Below are 22,881 nucleotides of genomic sequence, written 5' to 3'. Positions count from 1 at the left end.
GGCTTGAAACATCATTTTGAAACACTAATACACCTTAATATGAAAACCCTAATACATGCTCGCACCACAAGCATGAAACGCTAACCTTTGCTTAAAACCTTAATTTCACACCTTAACCTATGATTATAGGTTTGATGCTTAACACCCCAATTTGAAACCCAAACCCTTATTTAAACCCTAACCGTGACTTGAAAGCCTACTTAGAAATCTTAACCCTTATTCAAAACACTAACAAAGGCTTCACTCTTGATTTTAAAACTCGAAACGTGGTTTCAAAACCAAATCGTGACCGTGTTTTGAATGACAGGTGAGGCGTGTGCGTTACCCTTTGAGTCCGTGTGTTGAGATGAAGCCTTGCTTGTCATTCTGGTTCTTCTTGGTGGAAAGATCCAAAACGCCATCTGAACAAAAGACACAAACAATTCCGATTCCCGATTATAATCCATATTTTTTCTCCCTTGAATAAACAGCAAATGACAACATTCAAGTTAAGTTCTTTTTATTCTTTCTCTTATTTTTAAACCCTTCCGGGATATGCTTTATTTCTCCCGAACCCCCAAAAACTGGTTTTCAAACTGCTTTTTGTAATTTTTCATTTTGCACGAACTTGTATCAACACAGAATGAACAGAAAAACAAATCTTCACATATTACGTGAAAATAAAAGTGCTTCTCAACACGATCCTTAATCCAATTTCATTTCAATCATGAAGTAGTGTAATTGGAGAGACTCAATTGAAGTTAACGGTATTGCGTCATTTTGTATTGCAAACGGAGTGAATCATATGGAATCGAGTGAATCAATAGAATCAAGACCAGAGTGAAACTTAAGAGAGAATTCCATCGTAACTGGGGTGAATCGATTGGAGTGATGTGAGTCACAATTGGGATTGAACAAATTGCATGGTTGGATAGTTGGAGTGACTCAATTTTGGAGTGATTCGCATCGTCGTTAGAGTAAATCATATCGATTGCAATGGAAGTGTAAATGGAGTGAATCAAAAGGAGTGCAAGGTAATTGGAATAACGCAGCTCATATCGAAATTGGAGTGAATCTTCTGGAAATTGTTTGACATTGTTAAATGAAGACAAGCTTGCGGCTGGCACAAATATGCTAATTGACTTTTCATTGACATTTAACCGAGAGCAATTTGATTTGACAGGAACGCACATTCCATTATCCAACAGATTTTTTTATTTATTTATTTTTTTAAAGATGAGAGTGTCCATTTTTTCCCCCTTCAAAGTTCATAACACAACTTTGCGAGCCTGCTGCGAGGCCAAAAGCGTTTCCACGGTTACGTGGTCACATCTGCCTGTCGGCTGGCTCGCCGGCTTTTAGCTCGCCGACGACTTCCACGTCGCCGCTAATCACTTGGCAGCTCGTTAGCGGAGACAAGCCCGTAATAGACAGCGTTAGCCAGAGGCCCTCAATCAATCAGTCAATCAATCAATCAACCAATCGGCGTGCTGTGAACCATCATTTAGTGGCAGTGCTGGGAAAATTCAGTTGCGAGTGAAAAAATGCGGCGGCACCAATCGAATTTAAACTGGAAGTATGCAAATGGTGTGTACGGAATCTATTGTCATATAATTTGGACGTCCTAGTTGATCAGTTGATGTTTTGGGGCTTTTACGATTAACGGTGATTACGTTTTACTTTGTTACGCTCGAATGACGGTTCATAACTAAAGTGAAGTGTTTTATTGTCTTTACGTTTTACAATTGGAACTATATTAATTTTTAAAAATCCAATCTAATCCATGTCTGTAATAATGAATTGAAAAAGTTGAAAAAATACAAAAGGTTAACTAATTAATTTAAGATGAATGAAATTCAGTTAAACAAACAAACAAACAAACAGTGAATGAAACACAAAAAGACACAAATTAATGAATTAACAAAAAATAATGATACTGAATGGAACACACGAATGATGATGAAAATAAAACATTTGTGAATTAAACATTATTGAAGAATTGAATACAAAAATAAATGGTGATTTTAAAATGAAACAAAAAACAAATGAATGGAGGAAAACTTTTTTAAAATTGATTTAAAAATAAATAAATAAACATTTCTGTTTGTTTGGAATGTTTCGTAAGTGCTGTGATGTCGCTATTGAGCATGCTGTTTTTCCTCTGTGTGTTTGGCGCCTTTAATAATCCCTAAAGTGCAGTCGACCCTGCTGACCCGTGCAGGCAGCTAGCCCTTAAATGGGCCACGGAGCTGCTATGCTAGGCTACGTTATGCTACGCAGGCAATGCTAATCTTCAGGCTCGGCTTTTAGCATTAAATGGCAGCGACAAAAAAGAAAAAGATGAGGTGTTACCGGAATGAACAAAAAAAACAAAACACCAGGATTAATCTTCTGGTGTAAACAACAGTGAATTACAAACAAAGTGATCATAATAATAAGCATGGTGGGACGTGAAAAAGCGGGAGATTGTGCCCCCCCCCCCCAAAAAAAGAATAAGCATTCATTTCAATAAGGAAAGAATTTAAAGAGTGTGTGTGTTTTGGGTTACAAGCGTGGTCAAGGAACAAAAAACACATAAGTCAAAGCACCACTGGACACTGCGCAAATATTTAATGTATTTCTGTGTTTCTCTTTCACGATTAAAGTCTCGGGATCAAAGTGAGCAGTGCGTTCTCTGCTTACATAATACCTAATGACATTATTAGCATTAAAAGGGAATTAAGAATGATTTGATATGATGTTTAATTTAATCATTCCTGCCAGCGGGAGGGCGGATGGAAAAGCCCAAAATATTTGATTGATTTATTTATTTATTTTTTAAATGGAGGAAGATTACTGAGCGCTAAGCTAAGCCGCTTCCTAAAAGCCGCTCTTCAAACCAGAAATCTTAACGAGGGCGGACGGCGGTCACACTGCCGGGCGGTCAGGGGGGAGGTGGGCAACCCTTGCGCCACACACAAAGATTCTGTTCCACCACCGATCTCGAAACAAATCCTAGCATGATTACGTGTGATCTCACAAAAAGGAAAAACTTGATCAACTCGATAGGTTGTGACGGATATTTTGTGTGGTGTGATTGTGTGCGCGCATCTCACCTTGCTGGGCGGGGGTCTCGGTCTCGGCCGGGTTCTTCTTGACGGTCAGGTCCAGCGGGCCGTCCTGGTCGGCCGTGAGCAGCTTGCTGAGGACGGGGTTCTGTGCAGAGGCGGCGGCCACGCCCCCCTCGGGGTCAGGGGGGCTGAGGCAGGGCGACGGCGAGGAGCAGGAAGCGGACGAGGGCGGCGAGCCGGGTGCCGGCCCCGGGGGCGGCGGAGTGCAGGGCGGCAGGCTTTGGTCCTTCATGGCCCCGTTGGGCGGCAGCGGAGGCGGGGGGGGCGTCCTGAGTGCTTTTTGAGGTATATTCGGCGGCAAACTGCCTGATCATTCGCTGCATGATCTCACGAGCCACTAAAGGAATGTGGGGGTCCGACAAACTTGGGAGGTCTGTGGGGGTGGAAAGAGCGAGAAGGAGGACTACATTAACACTATAATACTGTAGATTAATCTGTTCATTATTTTGTTGATTAACTGATTAATCGGATAAAAAAAGTGGTTTAATTTCCATGCTTTTATTCAAAATCAGACATTATTTGAAATTCAGAAAACGCACAAACAAATAGTGTTTGATAACAGTTGATAACTGATCATTCCATTTGTGATTTGGTACGTAACAGCAATCAGAAAATGGGCAAAAATGTTGGTTATTGTTTTTGGTTATGTAACAAGAGATGTTTTATTTCGGGGGGGGGGGGGGGGGGCACACACACACACACACACACACACACACAAAGATAATCAGTCTGCTTTCATGGAGGACTTCTGAGTATATTTACCGTGAGAGCATTTGGACAATTTTAAATTGAAAAAGGTTCATTATTGATTATCAAAATAATCATTGATTTGATAATTGAATTTAACTAAGCAAAATTATCTGCTAAAAGAAGAGGTAAATTTGAATTGGCAAGATATCTTAAAACAAGAAAAATAGCTTACACCCCACCCCAAAAAAAGAAATACTGACATCTCTAGTAGGAATAAATCCTTTGGCAGACAAAGAATAATCATATTTTTCCTTGGTGTGAGATATTTAATGTGGGTTACATTTGAGTCTTTTTGCCGTGGAAAACTAAAAAGTCCTAATCGCCAATGCTGGGAATGTGCCTCCACATCCCGCAGGAATAATCCTGGTGTGATGCTGAAATAATCCCAAAAATCACCCGCGAGATCCTCTAATCCTGCCCTTGACACCAGATTACTGAGCACCATTTCTCTGTTTACAAACACTCAAATGTTTTGTTTACCACAATTCCACATTTCCCGTGTTTTTTTTTCCAACTCTGTGCGGAATTTTCTAGTGGCCTGTTTCACACGGAGATGCTGCCAAAAGGAAAAGAGCACATCCACATCCAGCAATTTATACACAGAAGCCAGTCAAGGCAGGATAGCGTTTACCTACAGAAAAATGGCCTCCCTTGTGTGAAAGGGGCCACTGTGAGGTCGGTGTAAAATTCAGTAGCAAGATACCGCACCGGAGCATTAACTGAAGATCCGGCTTTTATCAATCAGTCCTTTACACAGAACCCAGCAAAGGCAAGATTTTGCTGCAAATTACATTTGCAGAGTGAAAGGGACTACTGTGAGGAGGGTTAATTGGGCCTAAAACGTCTTTCATACAGTGAATAGTGCAGATTTGATGCATCCGTAACAGAAAATAGGCTCTTTATCACCAAAAAAAACCAAAAAACAAGCGTGCAGGATATTGCTGCTTTTACACAGCATCCAGTGGGAAAGGGGTTACTGTGAGGGATGTTGATTGTGTAAAGAATCTCTTTCCCATAAAGATTAGTTGCAAAATTGGTGTCGTCATAACTGAAAATCGGCATTTGTACACTTTTGCCTTTCACACAGAAAGCAGCATGTATCTGAAAAAGTGAAGGTGGGGTGTTAAACTTCATACACGTCCATGTCCCGGGAATTGCAGAATACCCTTTCCAAACATGCACATGCAATGTCTAATCTGCTGGTTAGTATTAAGCGATATTAAAATAATAATCGCAGCGGTTTGTTTAATCAACTTCATTTTAATCTGGTAATTTATTTGGAGGCTGGCGTGCAAACAACACAGCAGGCGGCCATCCGGGGGGCTGCCAAATAAATAAATCCGCTTTTTGCGCATTAAAAGCCGCGTAACAAAGCCGCCAACGTCCCATCGGAACGATGAGTTGTCGTCAATTGTTTAATGTGGAAATTTTGTATTTCCAAAATGTTTATTATTCAGAAGATCGTGGGGAAACAATGTTGCACATGGTATAAACTTGTCACTCTGATTGTCATGATGTGATTGTTTAATTATCTTTTGTCATTTAAATTCAATTACAGGGAGGTCACGGTGGATGTTAATTGTCATTGAGGGCTTCCTGCTTTTTGACACGCGCCTTGTTGACTTTTTACGTAAATTTCATTTCAGCGTCGCTTTAATTCTGCCGCTTATCAACAACAAAAAGCAAAGTGCGTCCTGTAGTAATGTCTCCTCCAGCGCAATGACGTCATCAAGTATCGAAACCCTTCGTATAACATGCTACTGTGTGAAAGTTTCAATCAAAAGCACTGGCTGGTGTACCTAATCAAGTGTCCAGCCCAAAGCATTCACTCAAGTCGGTTTTATTTGGCGAAACTGGCACGCAAATGCATGAAAAGAGTGCGTAGTTCGGCTCGGAAAAGTGGGTCAGTCCCCGTGGCCCACTTTCTAACACTTTTACTTTGGTTTTACTTTATATTAATTACGTATACCTGCAGGCAAAGCGTTTAATCTGTGTGTAAAAAAAAAAAAAGAAAAAGTAAAGGAAGAAAATGGCATCCCTCAGGATTTTATCCTTTGCCCCCTTTTTATTTGACTTTTTTTAAAGATATCGGGTCACTCTCTACAAAACAACAAAAAAACTGATGGATATATTTTTTTGAAATGCATATTTTTTAAAAAGCCTTTAGCCCACGTACAAATGTTTTTTTGTCCTTAAAAACTGACCGCTGCTGAGCAAAACTGTCTTAAGTATTCCAACTTGATCAATCTATACATCTTGTCTAATGGCTAATGTATTTAAAAGTTTATTTCAAGAGAGCATATAATGTAAACATGAGCAAGAAGATCTGCCATTTTCAAGCCACAGCCAAGCTACACTGTGTGAAACGCTGTCATGTCAAAGCCAAAAGGTAAGCAGAGCTGCAGTAAATTTTGTCAGATGCACCGATTAGCATCAGCTACAAGTTAAAATCTAAAAGCGAAGTTGTAGACGCAATGGGTATTGAGGGATATTTGTGTCTGGCGCTCTGCTCTGTCTGCTGCATTTGCCACATACACACCGTCTAGTTTATGAAGTGCTGCCTCCACCGATGAAAATGCTTTATCGTCTTTGACGGGCGCTTGTTTTTTTCCCCATGAGTAGAAGCCATTCACCTTTTCATAACTCCCTAGTCGTAACGCTGTTTTCATGGTAATGAGATTGAGGCCGGAAAAAAAAATGCAGAAAACTCTAAGTATAAAATATTTCGTGAGCTGGGTCCACCCACTGGCCGCTTGACCCAATACGTGCGTGACGTCACTGGCCCAGCTGCGTCCTCTTCAGACTCTGAAAATGGCGATGACAAGCTGTCGGTAAGTATTTGTCGCTCGTTTTTATTGTTCAATTCAAGGAGAAATTAAATGATACCGAAGAAAAACCGCGACGAGCACACGTCACAGAGACGTGGCACGATGACGTCATATCTGCTTTCTTCATGATTTCGCCCCGCCCAGAAGATTTTCAAAGCGTAATGCTAAATCCATAAAATACTCGGTTAATGTGTATCAATTTGAGAAACCGTTCATTCCGACATGGATATTTTATTGTTAAATACAACATATTAAAATGTGTAAAAATTGTTTCCCATACACTTTAAAGTCCGTTTTAATTCCATTCATCCATTTTCTATACCTCACAGACATTTAAAAAACATGACATACTATTTTAAAATGCTTATTTGCGTTATATTTTGACATTTTGTCAATGTCGAAATATGACCGGCTTCTATGTAAAAGAGTGTTTTGAATATGACTTGAGAAATATTCAATCATATTCTGATTATTAGGTCATCCCCAAAAGTGGAAATCTAAATTTGGAGCAACCGAAAGGTATTAAAAAATCGAATATTAATCATCTCCATACGGGAGCAGAAATGATTACGTTCGGTGTGTGTGAGCATGTAGTCATCTTAAGGGGGTGTACACTCCTCAAATTGGTTGATTTCCCAGAGGAAGGAAGCAAATTCCCCGACTTAACGTGCCTGGATGCACTTCTGGAAGGACATTCATCCACGTATTCATGACTGCGGCAGGGGGGGAAAACGAGTGTGGTTGTGTGGTGTGTGCGTTATTCCGTACCTTTCCTGTGAAACACAGCATTGAGGAAGTCTTGCGCTTGTCTCTCCAGTCGGCTGAGGCGAGTCTGTTCCCGTTTGGCGTCCTCGCCCTCCGACAGCAGCTGGCCGCCGGCGACCGTGTCGTCGGCGCTGTGATCCTGCGGGAAGAAGCATGACAATATTAGTAACACACGATTTTAGCATTCGCTAATCGCGATGCGTGCTTGCATTGCCCATCTGTCTAGAATAGCTGCTTCCAATTGGGGCTCATTTGGACGAATTCCCTTGTAGTGGTGTGTCAAAGTAAGAGCCTAAATGTCTCCTTCAAACCAAAATGCTCGATTTACAGTTTAATGTCAGTTATGGGTTTGTGAGACTTTTTTGCACGTTCTGTGTTGATAGACATGTCCACTCAATTTCGTGTTGATTAGTGAAATTGGTGTCCTGGGTTGATTCCCCCCCCCACACACACACACACACACTTTCCTGGTGATTCAACTACCGTATGTGCAAAATAACTCCTTCAATATAAAATGGCCCACTTCCTGTTCAACTTTAAGAAAGGCCCTTTTAGAAATCACATTTTCTTTATTTAGCACTTTTCATACAACAGAAATACAACACAAAGTGCTTCATAGAGATAATAATGGATGACAAAAACGGCTAGAAATATATAACCAAATCCATCCCATCTTTATTGTATGATAGATATGAAACTGTTATCGGGGGCTGATTAAATTAGGATAGCATTAGTAGTGTGGTTTACCTTATTTGTGTGACACAGGAACAGATTATTTTGAGATTTACATGATTTCTTATGGGGGGGGGAAAGTGTATTAAAACGGGATATTCCTAATTACATATATTCAGTTATCAATGATTTATCATTATGTTTCTATACTGATTAATTAGGTTTTGTGGACACTGAGTAGGGTCCACTGTGAAAAGTCCCTCACCAAATATGGTCATTTTGCCAATAAAGGCTTTAAATGGGATGACAAGAAGCAGTGTCAGCATGTATGTACACGTGTGCGTGTGTGTGTGCGTTAATGGTGCAGGACAAAGAGCAGATATAATTTAACTGCCTCGCTCTCAATTCGGCATTTGCCTTCCAATCGATGAATCAATAAATCTTGGCACGAAACAAAATGCAAAAAGATGATATCCAACGCAGGAATGCAATGGTGGTGTTTTATTTGTCCTCTTAGAGCATTGCCGCCGGGCTCTTTTATTTTTTACATCGATTTCCATCTTAATTTTACGATCCATACGAATGCTGTTGATTAAAAAAAAAAGAAAAAAAGCTGTCACGGAATAGCTAACGCTAACGCTTCTTAGTGGGACAGATGGGCAGGACAAAAGGAAGGGTTGGGGGTTTGTTTGGAATATATTTTTAGGAGGCAGATGGCTAACCTGGGAGGTCAGAGCAGGGTCAAGTCAAAGAACAAGGGACGCTCGACGAGGACAGGATTTTCTTATTTCCTTTGTACTTGTCTAAAGCGCCTCCCCCTCCCTCGAAGGAAAACTAACAGCACGTTGAGCCCTGGCAAATGACGCAAAGGCTAACGTGCTAAAATATTCTGATGTTTCCTCAAAGTATTAATTCTAAACTGAAACGGCATGAACACGCGTGCGATTTTGTTCGTATTAGCTAACATGAAATAACACTGAAAATGACATCACCACTGCCCACAACGACCAATCTCGGCTGACCTGTTTTCTGAATCTGAGCCGTGATTGGTCATTGTGAGCAGTGGCATTTTCAGTCGACAGAAGACAAAATGGCCGCCCCCATTTTGCTGCTTAACTTATATTCCACAAATGCAAAATTAATCAGAATGCCGTGTAGTGGGCCTACTGGGAACATATTCTTGAAAACAATATGTTTGGGTTGGCTTCCGCTTTAAGGCCCTGATACACCAAAAAGACGCTGGCCAACAGTGACAGACGCCTACCCCTTGTGGCGTCCGGCCGGCTGTCGGCACGTCACGCTGGAGGAATACACCGCAACGACAGACAGCGACGCTGACCATTAAAGTACCTTCTGCGCATGCGTAAGATGTAATACCCTTCCATACCAGCGGCGGCGGTAGTCACCATTTCTCATGGTTAGAAAACTCCAACCGGTAAACTGTTGGCCGGGGGCGGATTATAAAAACCTGAACAATGCATTCAGCTCTATTCTTGGCGCACGATGAACTCCCACGCGAAGTAAACCATCACGTTCTTGACACGGTCTTGTGAAATACTTACATCGTCAACCCTCGCTCTTGTACTTGAAAGAAGATTAAGGCAGCGGAGCCGTGCTCACTGTTTTTCCGCATTGGTCACTTCCCGTTGGTGCTCCGCACGCTGATTTGCTAGCTAACAGCCAATCAGACTGAGCAAACGTCACGACTGGCGACGCAGATTCAACATACGTAAACGCCCCCAAGACGCTTACAGACGGGTTACGACACTACGACGGTGGCCACTACACCAAACAGACGGCGCTTAAAGATGCCACGACGCTTCACGGCCTCTGACGACGGTTTGGTGTATCAGGGCCTTTAAAGAGCAAGAAGGAATACTTCTCTTTTAATAAATGTATGTGTGTTTTAATGAGGTTAAATGTGTTTAAATGTGTGTGGTCAGAACACTGACGATCCCCAGGGATCCAACACACCCACACCATGGAGTGTTCAGCCTACTGGCCTCTGGCAAAAGGTTCTGCAATAGCGTTATCCTGCACACCATCTAGACATTCCACCATCCCTCCAACTAGCTAACCATGTATCCATCCATCCATTCACGGAACGTATACCTCCTGATATCTTTACAAATAAAAGTACAAAATGAAAACCTAGCAGGGTTCACTTCAAATATTAGCCATCGTTGGTCTGTCAAACAAAATGGTATCCAAAAAGAACAAAAAAAGTATATATATATATATATATTTTTTTATATATACACACACACACACACACACACACACACACACACACACACACACACACACACACACACACATAAAAAAAAGCAAAAAAGTTATGTCCGTGTCAACAAGCTAGCTCTGCCTTACCTTAACTTTCTCAACTCGCAGGCAGCAGAAGAGACAGTTGTCATCAAACGACCAGTCGGACACTTCCTCGGGCTCGCAATCTGCAACACAGACATTTTATGTTGACGGGCATGCGAGACAAGATGGCGTTTGAAAATGAGTCGACTGTCCACATGTAAACCAAGTTGTTTACATAACTGTGAAAGGCTGTCATACGACAGTTTCACAGGATAATGTGTCAGAGAGGCTAACGTGCATGCTAAGGACATGCTAACTGTCATGCGGATGTCGTGCAGGGCGACGTGACTTTTCTTTTAAACTAATAGGTTTACATCCAGGTCAGAGGTAGCATAAGGTTAGCATGACTCTTCTACACGGACATCTTGCAAAAACTGTCTGATCGGTGCGTTTCATATAAAACCCAGCCAAGCGGTATGTTAAGAAATAAATGTCAGACTTTTTGTGGTGGCGGCGACGCGCAGTAACTAAAAATATGATGAGGGCGCAAACAACTCAACCAATCAGATGAGTTGACTGCCCCAACCCCCCCCTGTATGAGAAAGGAGGTCAACATGCTGTCCGGGAGTCATGTGAGCCCTCCGCCCAACATTTTATTTATTTATTTATTTTTTTATATTTCCGGTTTGTCTGCATCATTTTCACTCAAGCATGATACTCAGATATAAAAACCTTCAACTATAAGTGCTGTTTACATGTTCAGGCATGAGCTTTCTTTGTACAAATGTAGCATTATTATTTTTTTTGTACTTAGCCAAGCTGCTTGTGTACTTATTTTTCATCCTAACTCATTTAAAATGTTTGCAGTAAGAAAAGTAAACTGTGCGCTTTGTCCTTCTCTCATAGTGGAATGTAAGAATAACGATGCTATTATGCGCCGTTTAAACGGTTAGCCATGAGTTTTCTTTGCACACACCACCATTATTGTTTTGTTTAGTACGGAGCTAAACTCTTTGTGTGATACTGCCCTTCTCGCTTTTTAAGTTCAGTCAGAAAAGTAATAGTACGTTTGTCCATGATGTGACGCACAATTTGTCCTTTGTCATGGAATCCTTTAAAAGATAACTATACCATAGTGTGGCGCTAAAAACATTTAGTCATGAGCCTTCTTTGTACAGACATCCATCTATCCATTGTCATTTAGTAGTTAGCCAAGGTCTTTTTTTCTTGCTTTTCGCTTATTTCATGTGTTTTATGCTAAGAAAAGTTAAAGCACACTTGCCTGGAACAAGATGCATGTTTTGACCTCGACCATTGTGGAAACTGTTCAGAAATGACAATGATATTAAACTCCGTTTAACCATGTGCTTATTTTGTATATTGTATGTTGCATTTTTCATTATAGTTAGTTTTTATTTCATTTTGACTTTTCTTTTTCAAATTCAGTTAGTGTTTAGAGGGGGGTTGTTTTTGATAAAGTGGACACCAGCATCCTCGCAGTTCGGCACCTGATTTACCTATTTTTACATTTGTATTTATTTATTTTATTTTTTTTCTGGGAGACAACAACCTTTTTTGGTGGAAAACACTTATTGGCAGTACAGACAAGCTTTTTCAAGAATTTTTGGGGTAACTTAAAACAAAAAGTAAAAATGCTCAGTGCAATTATAATGGGAGTCAATTATATTCATATTTTCACATACAATAGTTATGTCCGTGTTTGTAGTTTTTAATTTTGGGAAACTGCTTGGCTTCAGTTTATAAGCCTAACACTATCCCCTAACCTTTCTATAAAATAGCTAAGTAAACTACAATTCCCAAATGAAGGTTCAAACTTAATTCATGCATACGGCCGTACATTATTAGAGAAATAAATAAATTTAAAATAATACCTAAAAGCTCATGTATGAAATTGATAAAGACCAGAAGGGTATTTTCGCTATAATTATAGTCATTGTTAATTTTATAAAGGTAAAATATAGTTTCAGTGAGTAATTAATTTATTGAAAACACTTTTTTTTCATTTGTTTATCATTTGATAATGTTTTCTCAAGTTTAGTTTGAGTTTTTTTCATTTGATTTCATTAATCAAAATACCATTATTTAAAAGTAGGTTCCCAAACCACACACAAGCTTCTTATGTGTTCTGGCCCTAAGAACAGCTATTGCACACCCGTCTGTAAAGAGAGGCATGTTTTGTCCTTTGATTCCCGTAGAATCCGTTCGGAAATAACGACGCGATAACGTGCCGCTAAGAACATTTTGCCATGAGCTTTCTTTGCACAGACTGACATGATAGCCGGTTTAAGCAGTTCCTTTTTGAGGACATTTTGACTCGTCCATACAAAACAAATGGCAGGGTAAGCTCCGTGTGTGCGTGCGTATGTGGGCATGTGCACGTGTGTGTTACCTTGGAAAAGCGTGCTATCTTTGACTACTCCCGGCCCAAACAAGCCTTCCAGGATGCTTTCAAAGCCTGCGAAGAAGAAAAGTCACGTTAGCGTTCATCCATCATGTGACCATAGCTAAAACCACATTCTATACAGAAACACTTTGTAGTGTGTGAATATACACATTATATGTAGGTGTGTGTGTGTGTGTGTCAGAAGTCTTTGTGCGGTTCAAGGAAACTGACGATAATGATAAAAAAACACAGACTGCATCATTGTGTCAACGTAGACTGACAAGCACACTCATTCGCGACAATTACACACACACACACACACACACCCACACCCACACACGCAAGACACACACACGCACACACAATGGCCGAGGTTTTGCAGGCACATACACCTGCCAAAATATCTATAAAGACAAGCCTGCAGCTTATTATAACTCAAACACACGCACGCACACGCACACGCACACGCAGTCTTTCTTCTCTTTAACACTAACACACCAGTGCGCTAATGTCACTCACTTTTTATTAAATGTAAACATCTTGCTGTTGCTGTTGCCTAGTGACCGCATACGGTCCGACATAAATACATGAGACGGCCCCCCCGCCACATACGGCCCCGCCCCCCAAAAAAATCCACCTACACCCCCCGCCGCCGACCGCCTCCCCTCCCCCGCCGCCTCAACCTCCACCATATAGAAATGAAAGCGGAGGCAAACAAAGACGCGTGTGTTGAAATGCAAAAAGGTTAATAAAGTGCCCACATACACACAGTTTTGTTTCTCGTGAATAAACAAAAAAGTTCTCCCCAACAGGATGCTAACAAACACTTTTTTTGCAAATGTACCGACATACATTCTGCCACAAAATCTATCTGTGCGGTCCGGTTCCAAATGGTACCAGGTGTGTGCCTTTCCAAATCATGTCCAATCAACCAGTGTTATTTTCGCAGACGATGATGAAATTATTACATTGACGCCATTTTTTTTTTGCGTGATGACAACGAAACAGTGACGGGCCAAATGTGTGTCTTTGAAATCATGGCAAGACGATGCGCTATGTCGAAATGAAAAGTAAGACAGTGCTCCAGTCTTTCTCTCTGCCTCCCTTTCGCACACCCGCGAACACAATGATGCTTTCAAGAAATAGCCGCACTCGCATGACGTGTTTGCCACAAACCCACAACGGCAACACACAAAAATAAAACACACGTAACACAGTTTGTTACAATACAGTATTTTGTACATAACATGTTACTCAACAATCGGCGCTAACAGCCGCCACAAAAGGCCAGCTGGCTATAGGCTAAAGTTAGCTGTTGTGCTAACGTCAATTTAAAAGCTTGTGTGTGTGTTAGCTACTGTTATGTTGTGAACATGCAGTGATTTGGGGTTGGTGAGAGTCTAAAATTTGGAGGAAAATGAAGCATTTTAGATCTGTTGCTATCCCCACATAAAAAAAACCAAATTCAATTGTACAGAATACAGATATGTCATTATAGTTAGAGTTAATTACATATTATAGTTATTAATTATATGAAAATTGACGAAAACTAGACGAAGGTTTTTGTTGACTAAAACCCTTAACAGTTCTCGTTGACTAAAACGATCACATAATAGGAATGACTAAAATGCGACAAAGGCTAAAAAGTACTTTTTCCCAAAACACTAGGACAAAGCCTAAAATGGCTCCCAAAAACACTGCAATCAGATCAATTAATGATCAGTGGAAAAATGATCCACCTAACTCCAAATGTCTGCTTCATAGATGGAAAAGCCTCTGAATACTTATTCACAAGATTTTAAAATCATTATTTTTAATACCTTTGCAAAAATATCTTATTATTATGGTATTAGGGGATATTGTGTGAAGAATTGTAAGGAGAAAAAAGAATTCAATCCATTTTGGCATACGGCTGTAACATAAAATGCAAATGATATTCCCTACGAGAACTCAGCAAGGTGTGTGTGTTTTGCTTTTACTTTGGCTTATGTCGCAAACCTTATTCCAAAAGAAGGCCTTGGGCTCTGAACAGCGCTTATTCAACTCGTTTGATGGATGTTACGTTGTTGTATGTTAAAAATCATTTGCGTTAACTGTAATGGACAGACGGGACATAACGGGATATTATTATGGGATGTGATTGGTCTGATGAGATAACAGCCAGCCACAGGCGAAAAAGCTTACCAATGTAGGTCAAACACGTACACACACACATGCATATAAATACATAGAGACACACTATATATATACAGTGTACCTCTACATACCGTATATACAGTATATGTACACACCATATAAAGAATATTCTTACATACAGTGAATGTATGTATATATATGTACATATATATGTATATATATATATACATATGTAAATATATGTGTATATATATATATATATATATACATATATATATATATATATATATATATATATATATACATACACACCCACACACACATATACAGTAAACTGTATATATATATATATATATACATATATATATATATATATATATATATATATATATATATATATATATATGTATAGTATGTGTGTGTGTGTGCATGGGTGTGTACGCTCATGTACAAAGCTGTCGCTTTCTCTCACTTCACAGTCCAACAGCACACACACGCACGCGTATATAGACATGTACAGTATGTGGAATTCAGAAAGCATGTACAAATCAGACACAACTAACATAGATCACACACATGCATAAAGGAACTCACAAAAGATGTAGACACCATACTCACTCACACTCACACACACGCACAAACCCACGCACACCCGCACACGCACGTAGGCATGGGGGGGACTTACAAAGGATGTGGAGAACATACTCAAACACACACAGGGAAGCTTGTACACACATACAGACATGTAGACAAACACACGCGCAGAAACACACACAGGGAAGCATGTTCATTTACACATGCAAGGAGGAACTCACAAGGCATATAGATGCCACCCAAATCCACAAAAACACACGCATGTACATGTACAGAAGCATGTAGACAGACACAACCATGCACAGGTATGTTAAGTATGTTAGCAGAGCACTTCTTTATTCGCAGAGGAAGACTGTGCTATTTTTCTTATTTTGGGGCTGCGGTGAGGGGCTGCGGGAGCCTAACAATGTGCAAAAAGAACTATCTTAACTAACTAATGAACAACGACATCAATCACGACTGTAACTACTGAACTCAAATGAAGCTTCACCCTAACGCTTTTTGGTTAGCGTCATCCTTTGTTTCTAAACATTTTAATTTTTCTACATGAATGTTGATATCATTGAAATGCCCGATAGGAAAGCTAACCGAATGAGCACACTTTTTACCAACTACGAACAAGTAAAAAAAAAAAGACCACTCTAATTGAAAAACAAAACAAACAACAAAATAACTATTGTAACTAACCAACGAATTAATAAACTAACTATTGCGACCAAGAAACTCACTCTTGTAACTATTGTGACTAAGAAACTAATGAATCGACTAAGTATTGTAATTAAGACATTACATTTTGTACCTAACGAACTAATGAATGGACTAACAAACTGTACTAACAAACTAACCAACTCTTGTAACAAACTATTGAATGAACTAACTATTGCAACTAGCAAATGAAGGGTTTATTGTAGCCAACAAATCAAACAATTGAATAAAATCAGTATTCTAACTATTGTAACTAATGAAGTAATGAGCGAACTAACGTCTGATTCCAACAAACAACGTAACTGTTATAGCCAATAAACAAACTAACAAACTAATGATGGATCAAAGTAAGAAGCAAAATTAACTATTGCAAATACGTAAATCATGTTCGTTCTTTGGGTTATTTCTCCGAGTGGACTTTCTCAAGAATTCAGAGTGAGGAAGCTTATGTGAAGCATTTGTGTAAGGTATGGAATGTTGATGTTTCTTGTGACTAGCGCACGGCAGCTAAATATAGCGCAGCGCAAGCATTCATAATTCAGCATGACCAAAGCCTCGTTCTTGGCCAATCAATACCTCATTAGGGCCAGAGACAAGACGGGGGGGGCGGGACTTAGGTCGCAACCGCACTTGACATACATTCAGCTTCATTCATTATTAACATGTCTGACTTAGCTGTTAGCATTAGCATCAGTTCCAAGACACTTGTCTGTGATGGGGGGGAAAAACAAGCCTCAACATTGCTGGATGTGAGACAGTTTCCAGAAAAATTCGTTCAAGGGAAGTTTAACGATCGATGAACGGAGGTAAAATTTGTTTTAGGGGCACACTAGATTTTGCACCATGCACAAACTCTGCCAGGCAAGTGTCACGTTCACTATTTGTCGTCTGAGTGCATATTAACGTCCTGTTCAGCTGTGTGCGAGGTGCTAAGGAAACTAACAATGTTGCCCTTCAAATTCCGTCCAGCAACAAGTCTGAAGGAAGTGTTTTCTAACATTCTTGCCCCAAGTCGCAAGGGAAAAAGGTGATTTTAATCTTAAACTGGACTTTCCCCCACAAATTCTGTCAAGCAAAAAGTGTCACACAGATGTTCAGTACGTCTAACTTATTGTGATCTTTGGGGCACACACGATTTCACCCCACAAACTCTGGTTCAGTAAGTCTAAATGAAGATGATTTGGGTAGCAACAAATAAAGTAATCTTTCATTCTTGCTCCAAGGCTTTAAGAAAAGAGCCAATTTTACTCAGAAATAGGCCCTGGGGTTATGTATAACTTTTTCCCACAAACTCTACCTAGCAACAAATGTCACACAGACTATTTATCATCTGTGTGCACTAGTGTATGCCGCCTTTCTGCTGTGTGAGACCGAGGAGCCCTCTGCCTCAAGGTGCGAACTGACATTTATTTTAGGTTGGGCTTGGGGGCGCATACGATTTTGCCCAACACAATCTGTCTAGCAACAGATAATTTTAATAGCATCTAGTTCCTTACCCCAATTGGGAGCACGTATAACTTTGCCCCTGGATTCCGCCAAGCAACAGGTGACAGACTGATGGAATGCAAGGACGGAAGCGCTTTAAAAGGACGAGGATGGACGGGGTCCGAGGATGATCATTTTTATGAAAAAGGACGGGCGGATATCCAGGTCACAGCGGAGGATGGACCGGCAAAAAAGGGTCAAGTGCCCAGCTCTGGTAATTTTATTTAGAAATGGTGATGAGATTAAGTGTCAGTAAATTGTTTGTTTGTTAAATTGTTCTCTTTTTTGTTGAAAAAAAGTGCAATATTTTGGTAGCGGCGTCCAGATAGACATTTCACCCTTTGAATGACTCTGAATCCGTTTAGAACAATATTGCGTGGAGTTGTCTGGACATGCTAGCCCAAATAACCTTTAGCTGCTTTTATTAGGCCGACGACAGGGCGACCTTTGTGCCCGATTAAAACCGCAACATGGAAAAACATGTTGTGCAACAATGACGGACATGCCGTCAAAATTCGTAATGACACGGCGACGTCACATGATGTGTCAGATGATGTACTGTTCCGTTACACACATGCACTTCCATAGCTGCTTTAAGCGGAAATAACTAGCATAATAATTTGTACAAGTTTTCTTTTAGTTTTGAATGTCTGTTCCGGGGAATGGTCGTCTATATTAGGGCAGTCATTTTGACATGCCATGGGACAGTAACGCGCACATGACACGACGGCACAACGTTTGTTATTTACTGAAACATTTTGTACTCTCTAGTCGAGTCCATCATTTCAAGCTACTTTGGATCTTCGCCACGATTGGCAATATGCTCATAAAATTTTACAAAACGGTGTCATCTGTGCTGAATAAAATGGAGCACGTTTAATGTCATGCTACTATTGTTCAGGAACAAAAAAGTTAAGACATGCTAACCTCAATGTTGCTGTTAATGTCGATTGTTAAAACGGTTAATTTGCTAACAAAATACTGTATAACTATATATATATATATATAACTAACTATAAATATATATATATATATATATATATATATATATATATATATATATATATATATATATATATATATATATATATATATATATAAAGTTGCTGCTGTATTAAAAGGCACTGTTAGGAAAGGATCTGTTCAGGTACATACAAGCACATTTGCAGTTCAAAATCGTTCTGTAAATACAGTAAATATCTTTTTTTTTCAACATAGACAGGTGTGTCTTATATAAGGTTTTTTTTAAAAAATGGAGTGGGTGCGACTTATAGTTCGAAAAATACGGTGGGTTTTGTGTGTGTGTGTGTGTGTGTGTGTGTGTGTGTGTGTGTATATACTAGTTTTTTTTGGGGGGGGGGTGTATTGCATGTGAGTGTTTGTGAGTGTAAAACAAAAAAAGGAATAAAACCCGTGTGTACACGGTGGACCAAAGGCGTGGCAACACATGCGCGCACACATACAAAGACACGCACAGGCACACCCCCTAAATGCGGCGTGTCGATTCAATCTGACGCTCCTCTGCAAGACAAATCCCTAATCTCATCTCATCTTTTTCTCTCAAGGAAAAAGCTGGATGAGCTCAAAGGAGGCTGACACGCACACACATGCACACAAACACACACACTCGGAATTCCAATCAAACACTCACTGGATCACTGGAGTTTGCGATCAATTGTGCAAATCAACACAGTTAGTCATGACCACGCCCCTCACGGTACACAAACACAAAGACACACACTGCAGAATTTCAACATGGTGTTACTGCAACAACACAGAAGAAAACACAATGAATAATTAAAGGAAGAATCAGCAACAAAATAGTGCTAGATGTATGTAGTACTGTTTAGCAACAAATCCATGCTATATGCTATGTCATGCTACTATACTTCAAAAACAAATTAGTGCTACACTACTGTCATTAGGCAACCAAAATAATGCTAAATGCTAACTTTACACCGTTGCTGTGGGTGCTAATGTCACATTACAGTTGTTCAGCGGCAAAATAGTGCTCAGTGCTAACATCACACTACTGCTGTTCAGAAAAAGTGTTAAATACTGTTGGTCAGAGACAGTATATTGTTAAATGCTAACTTGATGCTACTGTTGTAAAGGCTAATATCACACTACAAAAATATAGCGCTAAATGCTAACATCACATGCTTCTCTTTCTGCAACAAAAAGGCGCTGAATGCTAACATTAGATGAATGTTTTTCAGCTCAACTGCCGTTTGGCAACACAATAATTCGAGATGCTGACATGACACAGGTAAATGACAAAATAGTCTTGACGTCACACATCTGTCCATCAGTGACAAAAGATTGTTCAAAACTCTTATCTAGCACCAAAATAGCACTAAATACTGTCACGCCACAGTTGGTCAATAACAAAATAGCGCTGAACTAATGGCATTCTACTGTTATAAAAATTGATGTCATGCTACCGTCGTTCATCAATAAAATAGTCTTGTGCCTCATAAAAGACAGAAAAACAACAGCATACGCACACGCACACACATACACAAAATATAACCACAGAGACACACATTCACACATGCACACGCTCACACATGCACAGCTGCTGGTCATTTCAGTGAAATTATGTGCTAATGAGATAATTAAGCGGTGAGGACCAGGAAGGAGGCCGCACAGCGCTAACCACCACTAAAACTCCCAAAGTGATACACCCATCGTGCGCGTGAACGTGCTAACGAGAAGCTAATTGATAGCAATTAGCAGCGAGGTGGGTGTAGCGGGAGCTCAAGTGGGTGTCTTTAACACGTGCATTCTTTCATCCTGCACCAATTCATTTAAGAAAATTAAGTGATGGCTAATTTTCACTCATGATTATTCAAAGTACGTCTCGTATAGGGGCAATGTCTCCACTGCTAACTTGGCAATTTTCCCGCCAAATTTCACTGTTGTTTACATGCTAACAAGGCGACATCTAGAGCTAATGTTGGGCTGATGTTGACAAAACAGTGCTGAATGCTAATGTCACACTACTGTCATTCAGTAAAAATAAAATAATAATAGTCGCTAATGTCCTGTTAAAGGACATGCTAACGTCACTCAACTGTTGTTCAGCTACAAAATAACACTATTTTGTAAATGATAACATCACACTACTGTGGTCCAGAATACGGCTAATGCTAAATAGCGCTGAATGCTACAATCAAACTCCTGTTATTCAGCAACAAAATTGAGCTAAATGCTAACATCACACAAATGTTAACCTCATAATACTGTTGTTCTGCAACAAAATCCCAGTAAATACTAACTAATGCTAAAAGTCAACCTAAATGCTAACATCATGCTATTGTCGTTCTGCTACCAAATGGATCTAAATGCTAAACTGGTAAATGCTAGTGAGAACTTCCTTCAAGTTGGACGACAAAGAAAACTACGGGACTCACAAGTCAAATGGCATCGGCGTGGTTTTCCAAAGGGCCTCAAGGTTGCACAAAAAAAAAGAAGAAAAGGACGCGCCGCGCAGTGGAGGCGGCCGTGGCTGCGAGACTCATTGAGAGTCTCAAACAAAAGGAAAACATGCTCGCGAGGCGCCCGGAGAGCAAGGCAACACTTTTTGTATTCTTTTTTCTTTCAATGACCTTCTTTAAATTCCTTTCAGGTGGCGGAACAAATTATTCCTGTGAAAAGACGCCAAATGAAAAACACGAAAACATTTCTATATGGGAAGCTATAGTGGCGACCTTGCCTTTTCACTTTCACCGATAAGTACTTTTACCGAGGTGAGCAGCAGGTTGACGCGCTTCTTTAAAAAATATTTTAGTGTCGTTTTATGATGCTGTATTGTTAACTTTGATGACAGAATTCTAAAAACACGTATCACCTAATTTTATGATTAAAATCTTTGCTTTTAATGAAAATTGAAAAAAAAATAAATAAATCAGGAAATTTAAAAATTCAGAAAAAAAATCCTTCTTGATAAACAGAAAAATGTACTCTTTGGAAGCAGGGTAGAAAATAGATGGATGGATGATTACTATAAATTCCTAGATATGCCCCACATTCACATAGTGTACATCTTTGTCTTATGTATCTACTCTAATTTCATGATTTTTTTTTAACATACAAACTTTCACAACTTTGGGAAAAAAATCTTATTAATAACATTTTGTTTCTTAAAGTAAAACTTTATCAGAAACCATAGGAAGTCTCTCCTAAAATGTTTAAAGACCCTGTAAAGTAATTTCATTTTTTTTTTCCTAAATACCTTAAATATGGTTGTAATCCTGAAAACGTGCAAAGATTGAGAACAATTAATCACTGAATCGTTGAGAAATAGCACTAAACTTCTTTTCACCTTCTTGGTTGTGCTGATTTTTGGGGGGCGGGGCTAAAAACTAGCCCAATGACGCATGTAAGCTGGGCTGTATACTTTCTGCCGTGAGTCGGCCTTCCCTCACAATATAAGTACTGAGCGATGTTATTTCATCTGTTAATAGGTAGTAATAAAAATCTGCGATACTGTAGGGGGGTAAACAATCAACTGCACTATAGCGAGGGTTCACTGTAGTGCCAAACGCTAATGTCCCACTACTGTTGTTTAGCATCATACTAGCTTTACTTTGCAAGCCAGTTAATGTTTAAACACACGAAGTGTGGCTGCAATTCACACAAACAAGCGTAGACCCGAGCAAACGATGGCGAGCATCAGATTTGTTGTGACATCACGGCAAGCGAGCAGCTGAGCTACAGAAAATCCAATTTGCGCAGGACGGACCTCGGCCACCTAACACAGTGGGCACACAGTGGGGGTAGGGGGCTTTATATATTTTTTTAAGCTTTTAAAGCTCCTGATTAAAGGCAGAGGTGAGTTGGGCGCCAGCTAAGCTAAGACAAAAAAATATGCAGATGTGTTTCATGAGCAAAACACATTTTTGGAGTAAATTAAATCAAATGAATGCGAATAAAATTTATTTAATCTGTATATATGTACAATATTTAGACTTCTTAAAATCCAAAACTGGAAGAGTTTTTGTTTTTTTAAGGAAATGTACTCCCGGCACCCACCCAGATTTGACCATATCTCTCTCTTCTTTTTATCCAAATTACAAAAAAAAAATGTTCTGGAAGTTTTTAGGAATTATTTTTTTTATTTAAAATGTATGTTTACCGCATT

The 22,881-nt window shown here is 39.7% G+C and overlaps 1 protein-coding gene across 1 annotated transcript in view; it reads right to left on the bottom strand.

Moving 5' to 3' along the window:
* Window positions 1-22,881, bottom strand: part of lcor (ligand dependent nuclear receptor corepressor) — a 50,151-nt gene that overhangs the window by 5,879 nt on the left and 21,391 nt on the right. The window contains 6 exon segments of the mRNA XM_086034098.1: window positions 326-401; window positions 3,075-3,351; window positions 3,353-3,462; window positions 7,436-7,571; window positions 10,475-10,554; window positions 12,822-12,887. Coding sequence (XP_085890224.1) covers window positions 326-401; window positions 3,075-3,351; window positions 3,353-3,462; window positions 7,436-7,571; window positions 10,475-10,554; window positions 12,822-12,887 — 745 coding nt within the window.

This window comes from Filicampus tigris, chromosome 6, assembly GCF_054856515.1.
Source record: "Filicampus tigris isolate MCC_2025a chromosome 6, RoL_Ftig_1.0, whole genome shotgun sequence".
NCBI classification, from domain to species: Eukaryota; Metazoa; Chordata; class Actinopteri; order Syngnathiformes; family Syngnathidae; genus Filicampus; species Filicampus tigris.
The sequence above is the reverse complement of the archived record's forward strand: the minus strand, read 5'-3'. Positions and strand labels throughout refer to the sequence as shown.